This window comes from Papilio machaon, chromosome 19, assembly GCF_912999745.1.
Source record: "Papilio machaon chromosome 19, ilPapMach1.1, whole genome shotgun sequence".
Classification (NCBI taxonomy): Eukaryota; Metazoa; Arthropoda; class Insecta; order Lepidoptera; family Papilionidae; genus Papilio; species Papilio machaon.
In genome coordinates, this window is record NC_060004.1 from 148,146 (window position 1) to 169,754 (window position 21,609).

A 21,609-nucleotide genomic window follows, 5' to 3' on the forward strand; every position below is an offset into this window, starting at 1 on the left:
ACAAATCTGACAGATGATGTAACGCTACTTTTTAAGTTTTGGTACAATAATCAAAATAATAAAGTTAGATGGGCAGGTGCATTCTCGGAAGGGTATAGATTGGAGTGTGGAGTGCGGCAGGGCGGTTTGACCTCACCCACGCTCTTCAATCTGTACATGAACAAATTGATCGTTGAGCTTAGCAGTACGGGAATCGGTTGTCATATTGACGGAGTTTGTGTTAATAATATCAGTTACGCCGATGATATGGTACTGCTGAGCCCATCGATAGGGGCCTTGAAACAGCTTATTAAGATCTGTGAATCCTATGCGGTGTCACATGGACTCAAATATAATGCAGTGAAAAGCGAATTTATGATTTTCTGTCCGGATCGTAAACGCTACACTAACGTGCCAAACATTTTGCTCTGTGGAACTCAATTAAAAAAGGTGGACAAATTTAAGTATTTGGGTCACTGGATCACTGAGGATTTGAAAGATAATCTAGATATTGAAAAAGAACGTAGATCGCTGTCTGTTCGCTGCAATATGTTGGCCCGCAGATTTGCCAAATGTACCAAACATGTTAAGTTGACTCTTTTTAAGGCATACTGTCAATCTTTCTATGCCTGCGGTCTGTGGGTTGACTATACGCGGAGGGCATACAGCGATCTGCGGGTTCAGTATAACAACGCGTTCAGGGTGTTAATGGGGCTGCCACGTTACTGCAGCGCCTCCGGCATGTTCGCGGAGGCTCGTACAGATGGGTTCGATGCCATCATGCGAAAGCGCTGCGCCTCCTTACTGTGCCGAATGCGTGACAGCCATAACGTTATCCTGAAGGCATTGTTGGATAGGTGGGACTCAGTGATGCTGGCTCGCTGGATAAATATACATGTAGAATAGCGTATTCTTGTATCGCTGAGTAACAACAATATCCCGTCACGAATAGTTTATAGTTTATTTTGTTTTATTTATTTTTTCTCTTTATTTTTGTTACTAACATTACTTATTAAGTCTTTACTAACCCTAGTATAGTAATATGGATCTTTGTAGTCTGAATTAAATAAACATTATTATTATTATTATTATTATTATTGTAATTAAATGGCCTTAGAAACCCTAGGGTTTTTACCTACCTCTGGTAGACAGAGGTAGGTGCAGCAGTACGCAGTACGCAGTGAGGTGAGCGTGACTGTGATGTGTCACTTAATTCCGCAATAATAAAGGTCTTTTAAGCGGCTAATTCCATAAACATAATTGCATTCAGACTGCCCTTTGATTAACTTAATTCATATACTAATAGAAGTATGTACGTACGTAAACGTAAACTAGTTATGGACATAGGCGGTGTTATTATAGTTGCGTCGACCTGCCGTATTATTATGACTCAACCGGCTAGGGTTTTGTCAACACAACTTTCAATATTTAATATTAATAATAATTAACTAAGAAATGCGCAAAGCAAATTTTTTTTAACACCTATTTCCACTAACCCTAGTTATCTAAGTTATATATCTAAGTATAATACTAACTTTAACTTTAACTTGCATTAAATTTTCGAGAATTTAACGCTTTAACGATTAACGAAGTTAATTTTTTAATTAACGAATTAACGATTAACGAAGTTAACTTTTCGATTAACTGTGCCCACCTGTGTATGTATTGTAATTTACTAAGCGAATATTTATTTCTGTTGTCCGAAATAAATAATTTTGATTTTGATTTGTTTTGATAAAGTTTTACTTTTACAACATAATTAAAGTATTTGTTCTATAATATTTTAGAATGTACTTTTTTACACAAGTATACAATATTTATCTTATGAAAGAAATGCACAATAAAAAAGAGGAAATCTTTTTATTTTTATGTTATAACTACATTACTTATAAAAAATATTTAGAGCAATGGGTATATTATCACGTGAAACCAATAAGATTAAAACTTGAAGTGGTGGAGTGAGCCGCAGCAAGTCAGACTTGTACGAATGTGTCGGCCTGTCGGGAATTACAACGGCCAATGAACTCATGTGACCGAGGATGGTGAACTGAATTCACATAACACAAAAATGGATACTTTTAGTTCGTGTTAAACTTAAAGTTACGATTTTTGTACTTAATGCATTTTAAAAAAAAAATAATTTTTTAACTAATTTGGAACAATCGAAAATCTAAAAATTAAATTAATTATTAGAAATATTTTAAATTTATAAATAACTAGCAGTTGCTCGCGACTCCGTCCGCGCGGAAAGAAAAAACTTAATTAGTTGCATATGTGTTCTTCCAGACTATTTTCTATACACATGCCAAGTTTCATCAAGATGCGTTTAACCGTTCTGGAGATACCTTAAAACAAACATCCATCCATCCATCTAAACATTTGCATTTATAATATGAGTAAGATAAAGTAATATACTTTTAATTTAGTAAATAATAAAGTGGCAACCCTAATCTATTCGTAGTGCGAACAAATGCGGAATTCCCTAGGTCGGCTAGTTAGACGTGCTCCTCAGCCGCTGACGTCGCACATCTGACGGAGATGCCTGACTACTTGCTACTGCTGTCGTGACGCCATTGCCGCATTCTGCTTAGGGTTTTTGTTAAAGTTCCTTTAGCTAACGCAAAATATACCTCATGGTTTTCTTTTCTTTTTAAATCGTTTTTTTATGTTGATGTTTGATGTTATGAAACACTTAAAAAAATAAATTCAATTCCGTCTGCGATTAAAAATAAAACTTAATTAGCCTACGTGTTCTTCCAGACTATGTTCTACACCCATACCAAATTTCACCAGGATCCGTTCTGCCGTTCTGGAGATACCTTCTCACAAACATCCATCCATCCATCTAAAGTTTCGTATTTATAATGTTAATAAAACTTTCACTTACTTTGCAAAGAACAAAAATAACCTTCACTCAGCAAGGATAGAATTATAAGTACTTATTTACTATATTGTAGCAACTACTAATGTTGTAAGATTTTCCTTCTGACACCCTTATAACGTGACTAAGAAGAACTTGCGAAGCCTCTAGTCCAACAGCTGCCAAAACTAGTCAGAAGCAAAACATTGGCGATATTTAAATCGCGATAAAAACTTAAAATTAATAGAAATAAACAAAATAATTGTAATTGATATATAGCTGTAACCAAATTATAACAGATATTTTATTTTGAATTTTTACTACAATACTGTTAAATTGATTTATTTTCAAGCGTAGCATAGAAAATATTAAAATTAATTTTAGCAATTCGAATGCAAACGATATTAGTTCGCTTTAGCTACGCTGAAGCATTGCTGTATGCTCGGGTTTTATGCTTAATCTTTTTCAGGAAAAAAATCAGAAATGTCAGAGACAGCGACAATGATATTCGATTACGACAAATAATTGTTTGTGTTTTGTTTCCGTTTCCTGAAAATTCATGAAAGGTAACATTTTACTTGCTTTGGATAAAACCATCTAAAAGATTTTGGTCACCCATTTAATTTAATGATATTAAAGTTATAATTAGTTTATTGAAAACTTTAATTCCTCATAAGTATGTTTTCTAATTTTTCTACTGTATTAGTTCTTATAGCTTACTTTTAAAAAAATATACGAGAAACGTTTCGATAAAATCTTCTTCTTCAAAAAAAAAAACAAAGCGTTTGTTATTTTAATTTTTTTATTAATATTTCAAGATCTATGTCTATTTATAGATATGTAGGGACACGTATAAATGACTTTAGGACTATATACAACTCTCAAAATTATAGGTAATCTTACAAAATGTATGTCCTTTTTTTATTCTACGCACTTCCGTTTTTTACGGGTGTACGAGGAAGTTAAACGTAAAGTCACAGTTCAGTTTAAACGTAGTAAAAGACAGCCGACATTTCAATAAAACCGTGACAAACGGTTTATGAATTGACCATAAAATTCCAAATGAGTGGCTATCATCTTAAGATTATATGGTCTTTAACGTCAGCCATGTTGCCAACTACTAGATAAAAAGCATTGTCATCATTCCTTTTGCAGTCTCTGGCAATGCCATCATTAATGACTATCGACTTGCAATGTCTTTCTGCGGTGAAATGAACTTGACATGGAATAACCCACATTCTATTTATTTGTATGACGTCACTAATTAAAAATATATCCCATGGAAAAATACATCGTCAATCGATACCCTCGCCATTTCACAAACAATTAAATTTATATAAAAAAACAGGTTGAGTATTCACGCACACATACTACTGCACCGACTTACATCGGTGTGCGTTGCGAAATTTTATATAAGCACAAGAAATGTAAAGCGAGATCTTATTAGATGGCCGAGCGACTGACCGCTGCCGCCGCGGACATATTGTTTAAAAAAACAATATTTTTATTCTGTGCGCGAAGTGGCGCGAAGTTCGATTTGCGCGCCAAAAACTATATGACATTTACTGCATGTTTTTTTACTAATAGTATGACTACATGAAAAGTGAATTTTTAAAAGTGATTATTGAGAAATTATGTGACTGATTTTTCTATGAATTTATTTATGGTGTAATAAATATATTACCGCCTTTAAATAATAGTCAAAGGGTATTGAACTTTTTAAACGATACGAGATTGAACTAAACAATATTCCGAATTACTATTACGAATTTTAACTGATAGAACCTTCTATGGATAGTACGTAGTGTAATTAAAATCGTATTAAAACGATTAGTTGTATAAACGTCAGTGTAGTTTGTATACTTTGCCTCAGAGTAAAGTGAGTTGTGCAAAATGAAGGACTTGGCTCAGATATGGAACAAGTTTGCTGGAAGACAGTATGCGTCTGTGAACATCACAGAAAAAGAACTGAGGGACCTGTCACATAACAGGCTAAAGAGAGCAGACATCGATGTGTCGAATTTTGAGCAGAACTTTTCAGAGTGCGAGGGACTGAACTACAAGTTTACGGAAGATTTGGACTTTACGGACAGGAAGGATGCCATTATAAACAGATTGTTTGAAAGGCGAAAAAAGGGACAAATCGCTAGACAACCTAAATGTAAGTTTTTACTGTTATATTTAATTTTTCCAATTTTAGTGTTTGTATATAAATAATTGAATAGCATCGTGACATCTTAAGTTCAAGTTTAAAATCCTTGTTAAACCTATATTCATATATTGTTTGTTTATAACTATTTGTTAGTACTTAATTATATCAAACTTGGGCCGGATTCGAAATATTTTGTATCTATACAATTAATAAAAATTGGAGTGTATAAATATATATGTATACATATTATATTATATTAGTTATAATTACATGAGATATTATTGAATATTTGTCAGTTAATTTCATTAGATTTATATTATTTATCATCAATGATTTCAACTCACGACATGGTTATTAATTGAAAGCATGATATTTGTATATTTTATTGCTATTATTTGTCATGTTAAAGATAAACACATTATACGAGTAAACAGAATATATAGTATATACATTGTTATTAGTACGGTATAATTAAATACAAAAAAGTTTTCTTTCGTCATAAACAAATTAAAAATCAGGAAAGTTCATTGTAACCGTAACTTAAATTAATAATTTAGAAAACATGTTTTAGTACTAATGTAATCCCAAAAAAGAGAGCGTCGGTGGCTCATGGGTTAAACACTTGACATGCAATCTGCAGGTCCTGGGTTGGAATCCCGCCATGTACCAATGTATTTTTCGAGTTTCGATTATATATATGTACATTTATCCGATGTTCTTACGGTGAAGGAAAACATCGTGATACAACTTGCAAACATATCTGGGAAGAAATTCAATGATATGTGTGAAGTCAACCAACCCGCACTGGGCCAGCGTGGTTGACTATGGCCTAGTCACCCCAAAAATTAGGGTAGGCTCCGAGCCCCTCAGTGGGGACGTACATATAGTGAGCTGATAATAGATGAATGAATACCCAAAAATCTATATATATAAAAGAAAGTCGTGTTAGTTACACTATTTATAACTCAAGACTTAGAACCCGGAAACGGACATAGGATAATTTTTACCCCGTTTTCTATTTTTTATTCCTCGCGGACGGAGTCGCGGGTAAAAGCTAGTACAAAATAAATTACAACTGAAAAAAACATGCATTGACAGCAACAAAATTGACATCTAAAACGTCGTCACTATTTCTGAAGAATTAAATTTTCATTTAATATATAGTTTCCAAACTTTTGTTAAATTATTTACAATAACTTTTGTGAAACATTAATATTACGGAATTTAATTTGATTGTAGTTGGTCAACTATTAGGACATTGACTCTTTATTATGATAGATATATTAAAACAGACAGCAATCGAGACAATTCTTTTTAATGTGGTTTTGTCTAATATGTAACTATTTTTATAGTTTTAGTGTAAACATAGTAATCTGAAGAAGTACGGAAGCGGAACTCGTCACAATATAGTTCACTTTAAATACCACGGAAAAAAACATAGCTATATGTATATCACTACGAATTATTATAATATTGAAAAACATTATTTTTTTGTAACAAAAACAAATGTAGTCGTAAGTTCAAACATTTTATGTTCAATCTAATTTCATTATAATTAAAGAATATAAAATGATAGTGTATTTTGTCGACTGACAGTTGTATTAACATTAGTTAGTAATTTAGCTGTCGGTCACAATATTTGCGAGTTGCCTTTGACTAGTGAAACTACTAGAACTAAGACCTACACTTGTCTCTGTAACTAAACTGTGAATAGTATGTGGTTTTCTGTTTGTTATTCAAAGTTCTGTTTCGCCATATTATAGTAAGGCTTAGGGTTTTTTCTTTGTCGTGTTTAAATTCAAATGAGTTGTTAATTCGCCATTTCCCACTGTAAGCCTTATAAGGTATAATGAATATGCGATGTCGTTACATTATTCATAAAAGCATAAACTTTGTACTAAAATGGTCTTAGGATTGTAGGTAAATCTTCTGCTTTTTCTAATGTTGATGTATATACTAATAACAAAAGGAATCCTATAGCCGAATGGTTTAGATCTTTAGAGTAAGGTGTTTTATCGCTACTCAACTCTTTTATGGTTAAAAAATGAGATAAGATAAAAAGTAGTACTTGAATTAGAAATGAACTTATTTGCCAAATGTCTTCCATTCGTTGAACTCTATTCCGTGTACTGTGCCGTTGGTAACATTTTCTCCCCTTAATTTATTTAAGCAAGATTATGAACTTTAATATTACTTAATTATAATACAAAAAGTATGTAAAGTTTTGATGCAGATTTATTGTATAATAACAAAGTGCATGTAGTTGATATTTGTTTGAGTATTTCAAGTGAAAACACTTTTTATTTTTCACGTTTCACGTGGATCGAGCGTTCAATATCATAGACTTATCTTGTTTCAATCGAATTTTCCCTCGCGTTCGAGACAGCGTCGGGACTACGTGCTTATTAGAAATCTGTCTAGAAATTTAATATTATCTTTGATATTAATAACGGTGACATTGACCGATGTGCCTGCGACTGATACAGCTCGACTAGCTCTGCTCGACTCCCATGGTTCATATTAAATAATTTTTCCAAATCTTCTTGCTAACGATATCTGGAAGAAGAATTTTTCAAATTCTGTTGGTCTTTGTAATAACTAATAACAAAGAGCTAATTTTCTACTCCGATAGTGTTAACAATACGGAAGAGTTTACATCTTAATATGTAACTTATAAAAAGTTGTACGACTTTGTCATAATTTTTGACATTCGAAGGTCTTAATAAATTATATGGCATGTAATAGAATCGCGGTTCAATAATATTTTGGCATAAATTAATCCTTAACCACTCTCAGTAGAGTTTAACCACAGCGGCATTGAACCGAAGTCTCATTTAACCGACCAGTTTCAGGTCGCCTTATTAAATTCCAACTTCCGCGCCAGAAAATTCTAGAGTCAATTTAAAAACCGCAATGTTTAAAAATAGTATATTAAGAGTTACTACTAAATAGTTTTTTAATGGCGAATAATATTTGATCGATTTATATCATTCAGATCATTTTGTATTAATGTAAATAACATCTGTCCAACGAATGAATAAAAGATACGATTTTTTGTTTTACAATATATTTTTCTGCGGACTTTAGAATAAAAGCGCGGTATGTATGTATGTAGGTCTGAGCGAGATCACATTCTGGCAAAAATATTGTTACTTTTTCTCTCCAGTATATTTTGTACTTTGGTTCCACTAATGCAAACTAGAAAAGCGTGGGGCTAGTTCAAATGTAGCTTTCATAAATCTTAGTGTTTCAGTTAATATTTTACAAAAAAATGTATTTAGTTATGAAATACTAACTTAAGAGTACGGAGTTTATTGAAAAATAAGTTAAACAATAAGCGATGATTAAGTGCAGAACTCGCTAACTCATACAAAAAATGTATTTTAACATACATTTAGTATGTTGTATTATATTATTCAAACTTTCGCGAGACATTATCATTAACATATATAGAAACGGCAATGATCGACGTGCCGCGTCTGCTAAATAATACCAGTCCCACTCACCCTGATGAAGGGCCCCCAAAGGGCTCGAAATTAGTCGGTGACGACACCGGATATATATATGTGAGTGTTTTAGCCGTTTCTATATAAGTTAATGTTGTATTATATTGTAAGACATTAGTATTTCCCATGTTTTGTGTAATACAGTTTACTTCTTGACTTAATATTAGGTCCTTACATATGAAATTGGCGTTTTTCGTACTGGCCACTTTAATCACGAATTTCTCCTCTTTGGTAAGGAATTCCAAATTCAAATTTGTACAGCTATAGACTCATGTATTTGTGGTTCGATGACCGTCATTTATTTGTTTTTTTTCTTCTATTTTTTTCTGTTTGCGTCACTCATTTTACAAAATGGAAAACTTAAAATATCGCATTATTTACGAGTACGAGTTCCGCCGTGGCACTAGTGCTGCGGAAACGACTCGAAGGGTGAATGATGTGTATGGCGGTCGTGTTGCAAAAGAAAACACAGTTCGTTTTTGGTTCCAACGTTTTCGTTCTGGAAATTTCGATCTGCAGAACAAGCCCCGTGGACGGCCTGAGACTCAAGTTGATAATGAAGAGTTGAAGGCTATTGTGGAAGCGGATCCATCGCAAACCACGTCCGAGTTAGCTGCAGGCTGCGATGTTAGTGATAAAACTGTTTTAATTCACTTGAAGCAAATTGGAAAGATTAAAAAGCTTGAAACGTGGGTACCTCACGAATTGACTGAAGCAAACCGGCAAACGCGCGTTGACTGTTGCGTTACATTACTAAACCGGCACAATAATGAAGGTATTTTAAACCGAATCATTACCTGTGATGAAAAATGGGTTCTTTACGATAATCGGAAGCGCTCATCGCAATGGTTGGATCCTGGCCAGCCAGCCAAATCCTGCCCCTAGCGAAAATTAACCCCAAAAAAGTTACTTGTAAGCGTTTGGTGGACTAGTGCCGGTATTGTTCATTACAGTTTTCTCAAATCTGGCCAGACTATTACGGCTGATGTCTATTGTCAGCAATTGCAAACCATGATGGAAAAGCTAGCGGCTAAACAACCTAGGCTGGTCAATCGCTCCACGCCACTGCTGCTTCACGACAACGCTAGACCACACACTGCGCAACAGACGGCTACTAAATTAGAAGAGCTTCAATTGGAAAGTCTAAGACATCCTCCGTACTCCCCGGACCTTGCTCCAACAGATTACCATTTTTTTCGAAATTTGGATAACTTCTTGCAAGGGAAAAAATTCAACTCCGATGGGGCAGTCCAAATCGCCTTCAAAGATTTTATTGATTCCCGTCCGACTGGTTTTTTTAGTAAAGGGATCAATGAACTACCTATGAGATGGCAAAAGTGCATAGAAAATAATGGTTCATACTTTGATTAATTGAATATATTATATTAAAAATATTCGACTTTTTGTTCCTCCCATACAAAACGCCAATTTCATATGTAAGGACCTAATATTTTATTTTGGTCTATCATTTAGCAAACATTACAAACATTTAATAAACACTAATATAATTTACCATTTTACGTTTCAATTCATTTTCAATTTGGTAAGTTATTTAAAAAAAAAATACACTACTACTACTACTTCTTGTCTTAATTTCCTGTATTATCTCAACCTGCCTCTTCCTGATTTTCAGTTATAGTTTGACCAGATATTTAATTGATCGTTAACCTTTTGTCCGCCGGCACCGCCCGCCTCGTCATTACAAGCAATTATCAGCTTGATTTCGTTAATCTCACAGATAAAAATATCTTTTGATTTTTTCTTCGTCTTGTAATAATTAAAACCATTAGATTTCGACGTTTTACAAATTTTTTAAACTCGATTCATAAATAGTATGTTGTAGGTCGCCGACGTAGTTGAGACTTCAGCGTTAATAATTACGCGTAATATAAATCAACTAAAGGCTATTGAATTGTAGACTAGTATGCAAATTATTCTTGTTACCACAACGTTCTTGATGCAAATCCTTGTTCTAATACCGCGAAATATAAAGACTTGTGTTATATTTAATTACAATATTATATCCACCATCGCCGCTGAACAAGAAGGTTATGCAGAGAAGTTCTCTAAATGTCGCCAGAAATCCTCTAAATTATTCTAACAAACTTGTGTCTCAAAGGATTTACAGTTACATTCAAGCAGTTGATTTTTATTTTTAGACTTATTTTAAATTGTTTTACATAGCTGTTTGGTAATTAATGTTGATATGAGGACGTAAAATATATGATTTTAGGTTAACATTAATTAAGATGTTCTTATTGTAAATTATTTAAACAATATTCAAGTGACAAAGGACAGTGAGTGATTTACCGTATCTTGTCTTGCGCAATATATTTTATAATAGTTACATATCTGATCAGGATGTAGGAAAACATTTTGCGGTTTTGTTGTAAATTTGCAAGTTTAAGTGACACATACCAGTTGGTCGTTCACTAGAATCATTTACATAAAGACAACGTGTTCATATAATTTATGTACAACATCTGTTTGTTGCTTCTGCCAACTAGCTACTAAATAACTCAACATTTCTAAATTCCTTCTAAATATTAGATTTTTAAATTATATTAGATTTCTAAATGATAGCAATATCGTGTAAATTGATAATGACTAACTGCATTGATTAATTTTCAGTCATGAAATACACTCATAGACCTACAAATGTACAGAACTAGAAATTAAATTATTCCTTAAAAATAAACCGAGTATCTCAGTTTTGATCAACGCATTAAACAGGCATTATTGTTTTAAATAAATATTGCACAATAAGTTCATATTATCTGCTTTGTGCAGTTACCTCATCATAGTACATAGGCATGAAGTTACCTCATCATATTTCCGTTTTAATTACATTGTATACATTTAAGAGCGTCGTTGGCGGCACCTTGATTCGAATTCCAAAATTTACAAATGTACGAGTATTTTTCGATTTTCTATTTACATATGTCCATTTTATCCGACATTCTTAAGATGAATGAAAACATCGTGATGCAACCTGCACATTAACATGTGAGCGAAAATAAATTCAAAGATATGTGTGAAGTCAACTAACCGGCACTGGGCACAGCGTGGTTCACTATGGCCTCACCTAATGGTCACACCTAACTTAGGTTAGGCTCCGTGCCCGTCAGTGGAGACGTATAATAAGCTGATGATGATAATGACGACATTTTTCTATCATATCATGTATAGATTTACTTGCGTCTCTACTGACATTTGCACTTCATCTGGTTTTCAACATGTGTAAAAATAACGAACAGGTAAATCGATTTCTACTTTGTCTAAAATACAAATATGTGCTTATTTATTCATTATTACTTCCCCGAATGAAGTTATTCATACGGTACGTAGACTAAAATTTATTCGATCGCATAATAATTACTGCGAGATAATACGCAATTGGCATACTAAATGTACAATTACTTTTCACCGCGTGTAAATCCAATAGACCTGCCGCCACAACCTTTGATCTAACGATTTAATTGTAACGCAGTTATTTTTTAACTCATAAAGTCTATTTAAATTCGGTATTAAATTTAAATAACTGGTTTTGTTTAAGGTTTATAAAATAGTTAAGCTGCTGGTCGCGTATGTGTGGAATATTTTGGTAATCGCTGCTCAGTAACGGGTAACGCGAATTTCGTTACCGCGTTAATTACTTCCTACAGCGTGCGTCTGCGAGCACGATACTTGTTGCTTCCGCGTTCACATTGCACACTTTTACTGGCAACATGTTATCTGCTGTTAATAGCCGATGTCCGGGGGCAACATTATTGTAAAATCTGTTTTATTGATGACGCAAAACTTAAGTAAATTTAAGATAGAACACATCGACTTTTAATTAATTACGTCGTACAATGAAGTTCGGAGTATACTTTAGAGCTGTAGATCAATAGAGAACAAATGGTATGACACCCCACACATCAAAATCGAACCTAATCATGCTACAGGTCACAAAAGCACTGACAAGCTCTACTTTCCAGTCAGTAATAATAAAAATTATACACTAGTCATTAGATTTTCGGACTTCAGAGTTTTTTTATCTAGATAGATCGAAGTTCGCAGGATGATGTCCGTAGCATCTCATGATTAATGACACCTTTACCTGTGTTATCTCACGAGCGGCATGACCAGCGCGGTGCGGTGGTTCGATATCGCAAAAACTATTCAGCGAATTAACTGTTTTTATCTAACCGCAAAAAACTTGTACAAAAACTATGATAAAATATAATAATAGATAATCTTCAACAACTTCACGTCATTTTGATAGAAACAACACTCATAGTTGGGTTCCACTGCAGTTGACATTTGTATTATTATAAAATAGTTGTCTCTGTTTTTGTTAAAAAAATATTGAAAGGGATGTCAATATATGTCAATACAAGTATCACCACAGTCAAAACCCACTGCAAATAATTGCTCATTTTACGTTCATTCAAATTGAATAATACTTGCTTACTGAATTTGATATCAAGTTAAAATATTATTTTGTTATATCATTTACATAGATTAAATATAATTAATGTTCCTAAATAATAATTAAACATTATTTTACGACTGTTATTTCATGTTTTTTTTTCAAAATTGTGTAAACATAATTTTATTGGCCGTGTCTCAAGTGTTTCACAAGTTACAGCTTATTTTTTTATTTGATATAAAACCCGAAAACATATTGTTATAAAAACTAACTAATAATATAAACTAGATTTACTGACGTATAATTAGAGGATGATAAAGTTCGTCATCGTCATCAGCTCACTATAAGTCCCCACTGAGAGGCCCGGAGCCTATCTTAATTAGGACAGTTAAAGAAAGAGAACATTTCCTCTTTCTATCGTATCGTAAAGACAAAACCATCTTATTTATTTATCTAGTCGTAAATACAGCCTGGTATATAAAACAATTCTCAGGTCAAACACATTTAGTAAATCATATTCATTCGCCTAAAAAATTAGAAATACTTTTTATGGATTTTGTGAGATAACTTTTGTACACAAATGATAATAATCTAAACATTACACGAATTGAAAATAGAATCAATTGCTACGGATATATTGCTGAATGTTGAACATACATGAGATTTTAGAGGGAAAAAGTAAATTAAAAAATTAATATTCCTTCACGTCTGTAATCCCGAAAGACCGGCAGGTATTGCGGATTTTATGAGGTTCCAATTTCAAATTGTTTTTTGTTTTATTATCTTTACAAGATGTCGCCCACGGCCGCGCTCGTGCGGAATTAAAAAAACTAATAAGTAGCCCATGTGTTCTCCCAGACTATGTTCTACATCTGTGTTTTTCAAGATCAGTTCAGCAGTTCCGGAGATATCTTCAAACATCCCTCCATACATCTAAACATTCGCATTTATAATTAGTAGTTTAGAAAAGTACGCAAAAGCTTACATTTCGTGTCACATGGTTCATGTTAAATTCGCTCCGAAAAACTTTAAACTCTTTGCCTTTAAAAGAGCCACCAAGAACAGTATAGGTAAATGATACATCATTGGAGTAGTATCTTACTTCTACGTTACTACTACGTTACTACTACTTGGAGTAGTAGATACTTCTACGTTCTTGGTGGCTCTTCTAAAGGCAAAGAGTTTAAATTTTTTATCGGAGCGCTCGCGGTCGATATAATGATAGGAACGGGCTGCGTAATGCAGCTTACTTGAAAATGATTATATATGGTAATTCTACCTGTGCCCGACCTTCGGGTGGCAAAGGTCTCCACACTGAGTCGATAATGCCTTTTAGGTGATCATTTTGCTCCGACTCGATCAATATACTTAGATTAAAAAACCCGTTTAGAGTAATTGTAAGTTTTAGTAACAAGTAAAATTCTAAGTTCTTGTGTGTTTTATAAATATCCTGCCTGAGTTTTGTCAATGTCACCTACATCTGTCCACGAGAATAAACGTCTCCAGTTCATCCGAAACACAAGCGAGAGATTAATACAAATAAGGACTGTAAAAACTATAATATGATGCAACTGTATGTTTTGTTCCTCGCGCTATGAGATTCCAAGGATAATCTGTAGCCATGTATCACGGTACCAACGAATTTAAAAGTCAGTATAGTGTATTGTAATGTACCGTATCGTGTCATATCGATTGTCACGTAGAAATTAATTTGAGTTGTGTAATACGTGCTCAGTGTCACGACTTTTTATTTTCTATATCACGGGAACAAACGATTGATTGCAGATATTCTATTGACTTAAAATTATTTAGGAATGTAAGTGGAAAACGAGCCTGTTCACCTGCTGGTAGACCACATGCATACCTGAGTAGTAACAGTGGTAGACGCCAGCATAAATATCTACCGGGAGACACATGTGTTACACAAATGTGTCGACTCTCCCGGTGAAATACCACGACCACACAGAAGCCAGATTCAAGTGTAAGCAATTCCTCGTTTCGTCTAATGAGCGTGGTGCTGGAGGCCTAATTTTCTTTCTCTTCCTTTCTTCATAAGAAAACGATGCGAAGGGGATTTGACGGAGGACGTTACGCATAGGAAGGGGAAATATTCTCTTTCTGTGCGTCTCCTCCTCCGTCAATTAAAACTAGGCAACGAATCTACAATTGCCAATGTTTAGGGGTTTTCTCGCTATTTTAGTGTTTGAAAATGGAGGAAATAGATAGAAATAAAAGATTGGAAGGTGAAGATCACCGAAACATATAAGTCTTAAGAATAATGTTGTTCGCTAAATGTCTGCTACAGTACTAAGAACAAAAGTCCTTACGTTACTCTGTTTACTTGTGTACGGCTTACGATAGTATGAAGAAATGGACAGACATAAAACAGATGATGTAGGGATAAATATATTACTAAAAGAAGAAGTTCTATTACATAACAACCTACCATGTTGACCAAATACTCGTAAAGCTGTGTTTCTTTGTCTAATTTCCATAGTTAATTTATTCCTGTCAAGTTCTCAAAGACTACGAGTATTTTTATTTTATTAAAATATTGATTTATAAAATAATATACGGCGGTGTTTGTCTAAGAAATATCTGCATAGTGTCGCTAAGGAAACCATTCTCATATAATTAGTTAGCTAGATTAATTGTGGGTTCTGCATTTTATTACATCATTTCTTTGGATCACGTTTGTTTTTTCATTGTTTCTCGTTGGGAAGTAAATGTTTATTAATATATCAAATTAATATAACTTGCTTGTTTTTTATCTAGTACTAGTATTGTACCGAATACCGAATACCGTGGTGGCTCTCTATTGTTTTCACAATTGTGTTGTTCTTGTTTATTAGTTTTTTTATTTAAAGTTTAAACACTGGACGAACCTTAATTGAATTGAATAATAATTTTTGTATTTATGATTATGTAATAGCATTAATTATGGAACATTCGGTGTAAATTTGCTTTTACTTCGTTTTATTTGAATAACTAAATAACGATCATCGAGGCATTAAAACAAACTTTATTTTCTAACTTCGCTGATATTTTAAACTCACTGTTAAACTTGTACAAATCAACTGAATTCTGCAATTGCAGATGCATTGCCTTCCTTTAATCGACGTAGGAGGGGACGCACAGAAATAGGATATTTCCCTTTCCTATGCGTGCTCTCCTTCGCCAAATCCACTTCCTCTTCCCATCATTTCCTTAAAAGAAAAGGATGGGAAGGGAAAGAGGACTAAAATTAGGCCTAAGGCACGCACTCTTACGACGAAACGCGAAATTGCTTCCACTTCACGCCTTTCTTCTGTGTGGTCGTCGTATTTTACTGGTCGACCCGGCCTATTCGTGCACCCAAAAATATTATTGTTGCGGGATCTACCACTGCTAAATAATGTGTAATATTATTTTATTTGTTCTATATACCACATTTGTTTTAGTTACTCATTTTTGCTTACTAAGTAAAATGCTGCCCTTGCGGCACGTTGTGATTGACTAAGCACATATTGTCTTTGCTTCTACAGTTAGTGTATCTGATGTCAAGGTCAAAGTCCACATAATATGTAGTGGTCAATCGCGACTGGGTTTTTTGCTTACAGAATTTTCGGACAAATGGAATCATTCCTAGCTATTATTGCAATTTCTTAACAGACCAGTGAAGAAGTTAAGGAAAATTGGTTATAGCTAGACAGTTTTTTTAAACAGTTTTAACATGACAACAAGGCATGTTCCGACTTCGTAATTTTGTTTATATTCATAGGTAATTAAATTAATTTTAATTATAATATAAATACCATCGTTTTTATTGTATTGTATAACAAAAAATCTTTGTAAACTTATAAATTATCTTGTCGTCGTTCAAATGAGTGCTTGAAATAAGAGTATTTTGGCGCAGAAATGACAAAGCTTTGTGATTAAATATTGCCTCTGAGAGACAAATTTTGTTACTGTGATGGTGTATTGTTGGTTGATTTGGTGAAAAAACTTATAAACTTCAAGTTAACTCAAAGGTATCAATATATATTACAATGATGATGAGAAATTAATTTAGTTAATCCGTGTCTCGTTTATACATTGTTTTAATATATATTTTTTAAATTTTACCTATCATCTTTTCTAAGTGCAAAAATTGATTTGTTAAGTTTATAAAAACGTAACATATTAAAGCAAACTCATTAATATACAATTTGCTTAATAAAACTCAATACCATTTCAATATCAACCAATAAAGCTCCTTAAGTTACAGTAACTTGGACACAAATACGACAAATTTGCGAATGATTTGCAGCCATCTTGTTATGAACTTAACCGTAATCCGCACTGTGGCGTGCTTCCCGTTAGCCGCCAAGTTTGGTACTCCGTTTTTTTTAGAAACGGACTTTCCAAGTTATCCTTTGTTCAAATTATATTCATGTTATCACGAGTACATCGCACTAAAGGCGAGTGGTAAACAACATTCGCAATTATGCTTTTTTATCACTTCGCAGAGGCATTAGACAAGATAAGAATCAGCCGACATGGTCAATTTTTTTACTACCCCTCTGATACAAATTATACTCGAATTTAAGAATCATAAGCTATTAAAATACCTACATTATTTAATTGAGTAAGCGGAAAAAATTGTGAGTAATTAAGTGTCGGAAAAAATATACGTATGCGCATTTAGATTATTTTATTGCATATTTACTATAGCGTACATTTTGTTTACAAATTGTATATTAGCAAATTAAGATGAGACGGCATAATAACATAAAAATCTTGTAAATACCCAGTTTTGTGTGGAGGCAAGTTTAAATCGGTACTGCTGTGAATACTATTTCTACCATTTATTGCGTTATTCATCTTTCGGGCAACTAGCTACTAGCTGAGGGAACATTGAAATAATTATGACTTCAGGGTATGGCGATTGGGTAATATTAAAAATAACATTGTTTTATTTTAAAAATATTCCTTTGTTCTTTGTATACTGCGACTGCGACTAACGACTTTACCGATATATAACACGTACATTTTACTTTATCGAGGTTAATTCTTTGATCGCCTAATTTTCGATTACAAAAATAATGTTCAATTAACGTTAATGATATTTCACATGATGTTAAATATTTCCACTACGTTTTTTTTTCTACTTTATAATTCAGATCCGGGTTGGATTCTACAATAAACCTATCTATGTTAAGACATGAATACAATTCAAATGATTTTAGTTTATAATGAACGTAATTTGTATTAGTTATCTTACAGTTTTTTTGTAAATTAATAATAAAATTAACTTGGTAGCATGACAAGTATTATTTGTTTTTGTGGCGTGTCTGTATTTTAAAATTAATACTCTTTGACGTGCGGTATTATAAAAAGTTTTATAAGTTTGTTCAGTGTATATAAAAAAACAGGGAAAACTAAACTATCGTTATCGTTAATAAAAAACAATTATGACATTTTCAATAATTGATTGATATAGTATAGAGGTATATAAATAGCCTATCTTATCACAGCGCTTTAGACAGCCGTTTTGTTATCTGTTTTTTCTGATCTTTGATTTTTTCTTATATTAACTTTTATATTTATTAATTAGTTACTGGCATCGTACGACTTAATCTAATATATTAGCTAATATTTTACATACGTGAATATTTTGGTATCCTAAAGTAAATAGTGATTACGAAATTACATAAATATAAATAACTACCAGATGTTGAAGTGACAATAAATTAATATATTCCTGATTTATAATTTATATCATTTTCAACATATCTAGAGATTATTATTTTATATATTTCATGATGCTGTAAATATTATAGCATTAAATTGTTAAATACCTATTTTAATAAGTATTAAAAACTAAAATAATAAACAACCCTTTGGCGTGGATCTTCGTTTCCAGGGCACTCCCTTGGTTGCCTCAGCCAGTATCAATATTCTCGGCGTTGACATATCGAACGACGTTCAGTTTCGCGGTCACTTGGAAGACAAGCCAAGTCTCCAAAAAACTGGGTGTGCTCGGCAGAGCGAAGCAGTATTTCCTACCGGGTCATCGCCTTCAGCTGTATAAGGCGCAAGTTCGGCCCCACATGGAATACTGCCCGTATCTCTGGGCTGGAGCACCCCAGTACCAGCTTCTTCCATTTGACCGCATACAACGGAGAACGATTCGAATCGTCAACGACCGAGTTCTTACCGATCGGCTCGACACTCTGGCGTTGCGGAGGGACGTTAATTCCTCTGCATTTTCTACTGTACCTACCAAGGGGAGTGCTCAAAAGAATTGTTTGGAACAATTCCTGCCGCCGAGTTCCGTCATCGGAAGACACGACAAACCGCCAAGTTCCATCCACATCATCTCGATGGCTGGCAATCCACAACCGTGCTGTTTTCGCGTAGCTTACTACTGCTAACAGCCGCGTTGTGGAATGGTCTGTCCTCGGCGGTATTTCCAAACCGCTACGACTTAGGGTCCTTCAAGAAGCGAGCGTATCACCATCTCAAAGGCCGGCAATTCCTTTGGTATTGCAGATGTCCATGGGCGTCGATGAACACCTCGGTGTTCCCGCTGCTCGTTTGCCCCCTTCTCTTATAAAAAAGCATTATCAATTATAATTTTCATATTCTTCCTCGAAGTGTTGTAAGTGTTGTTCATTTTGATTTAATATCAGTACCCTGTTACGATGTACTATTCGCACACAATGTACCTTTATTATATACCATTGCTATTGTCAGAGCTGGGCATTAACTCGTTAATCCGTTAATCGTTAATTAACGAAGTTAACATTTTGCTTAACGGATTAACTTTTAAGTTAACTTCAAAAAGTGTTAACGCTTTTGTTAACTTCCGTTAAACTCAACTTCCGTTAATAAAAGTCCGTTAATCGTTAAATTAGAAACTTGGAGACGTGCTGTCATTTTGTTTAAATTACGTGCAACGCCACGCTCGTAAGTTCAGCTATGTTGGACGACTGTCGGCGACGCGAATGGTGAACGAACGAGTTGATAATTAATATATGTGAAGTTCGCGTGCAACTGTGATGCATCAGAGCGTCCGGGAAAGACGTGAACAACAGGACAAAATCAAAAGAAGGTTCGAAATAGTATATTTCATTACGAGTATATAAAATCACGAGTATGTAATAGCCCACATTCCGAACGCTCTTCGTCCCTGCAATACGCCACTTTTTGAACAACTGTATTAAATACACTTTTTTACTCATGCTCTTTCTTTAGCTTTTCCAAACTCGTGCGTTCTCTTTCCCAACTGTCAAAATAATGTCTATTAAAAAGAAAAAACCAACCACAAAGTTTTTACAAAAAAAATCATTGAAGTTTTTATGATTCATGCAAATATTTCTAAAAAGAAGCTCCTAATTTGTTACAATGTCAGATTTAATGATTTGATTCAATGAATTAGGTTAGGTTTCATTTTATTTCGTCTCATTAAATTTCATATTCATTTCATATCGATAAAAATAATGTACTGAAGACTTCGCTGTTTAGGCATAGTTCCCTTTGCCTACCCAGAATGGGTGAAGAAAACAAAAAAAAATCTCTGTTTGTATTCTTTTACGGTTGGCGCAATTTTCCAAACATTTTGGTTAGTTGAGTTTATTGTGTTTTTATTATTATATTAAATTGCTTCATTTTTTCGCAACTGTATTGAAAATAGTTGTTTAGTTCACATGCGGAACTGTCATTACAACTTGTGCCAACTGTCAACCCTCACCTTCGACTGCGCTTCGTCTCGGGTAGACATTTGTCGGAACACTTTGCAATGACAGGCTTTCCGCACTCGTAATGAAATATACTATAATGTATTTATACTTGTCTCTAATACTAATGTTTTATAGAATTAAGATTAATTTTTATATTAATAAAAATTAATTTTAATAATTAAAATAATCAAATTAATATTTTAAAAAGTGTCGCCACAATAAGTGTGAAATTAGTATGTATAATTTTGGTATGATTAACTGTTAACGATTAACTTTAACTTGCGTTAAATTTTCAAGAATTTAACGCTTTAACGATTAACGAAGTTAAATTTTTAATTAACGAATTAACGATTAACGAAGTTAACTTTTCGATTAACTGTGCCCACCTGTGGCTATTGTTTTATTACGATCTTAAAATCATTACTTAAGTTCGTGTAATTGTAATCACGCTTTTTGTACATTAGCCAAATGTAAAGTTAATTGATTTTTTTTAACTTTAATATGATTTAATGCGATGTGGAGGAAACTTGTCCATGTTTTTGTTACCTGTTCTTGCAAAAAATATCAATAATCAATATTTTGTATAGATTTAATTTTATTTACTTACATGTGTAAATCTATCTTACTAATATTATAAATGCGAATGTTTAGATGGATGGACATTTGTTTCAAGGTATCTCCAGAACGGCTCAATGGATATTGATGAAATTTGGCACAGATATAGTCTGGAAGTAAATTGTTTTATTTTTTTTTTAATTCGGCGCGGACGGAGTTGCGGGTGACAGCTAATCTCAAATAATACTTAGTCTTCAAAGTTCAGTCCAGTTTAAAATGAGTCGACAAACAAGTATAGTTAGACCCGGAACAGTATACAAGGTTATCAATTTGCTTATAAATATATTTTAATATTGAACAGAATGATATATGTATACGCAAGAAATAAATAATTAACACTAATATTCCTCAGTCATTATGTATTCCGTTATTTGATGAAA

General features: G+C 33.4%; 1 protein-coding gene across 3 annotated transcripts in view; it reads left to right on the forward strand.

Moving 5' to 3' along the window:
* The window catches only part of LOC106716159 (scavenger receptor class B member 1-like), a 54,517-nt gene that overhangs the window by 25,352 nt on the left and 7,556 nt on the right, over positions 1–21,609 (forward strand). The window contains exon 1 of one of the 3 annotated variants that reach the window (XM_014509616.2): positions 4,305–5,000. The exons of the other annotated variants lie outside the window; for them this stretch is intronic. Within the exon in view, the coding sequence (XP_014365102.2) occupies positions 4,733–5,000 (268 nt within the window). The 5' untranslated portion in view covers positions 4,305–4,732. Of the gene's footprint in view, positions 1–4,304; positions 5,001–21,609 lie in introns of those variants that run through there. 3 annotated transcript variants of the gene reach the window in all.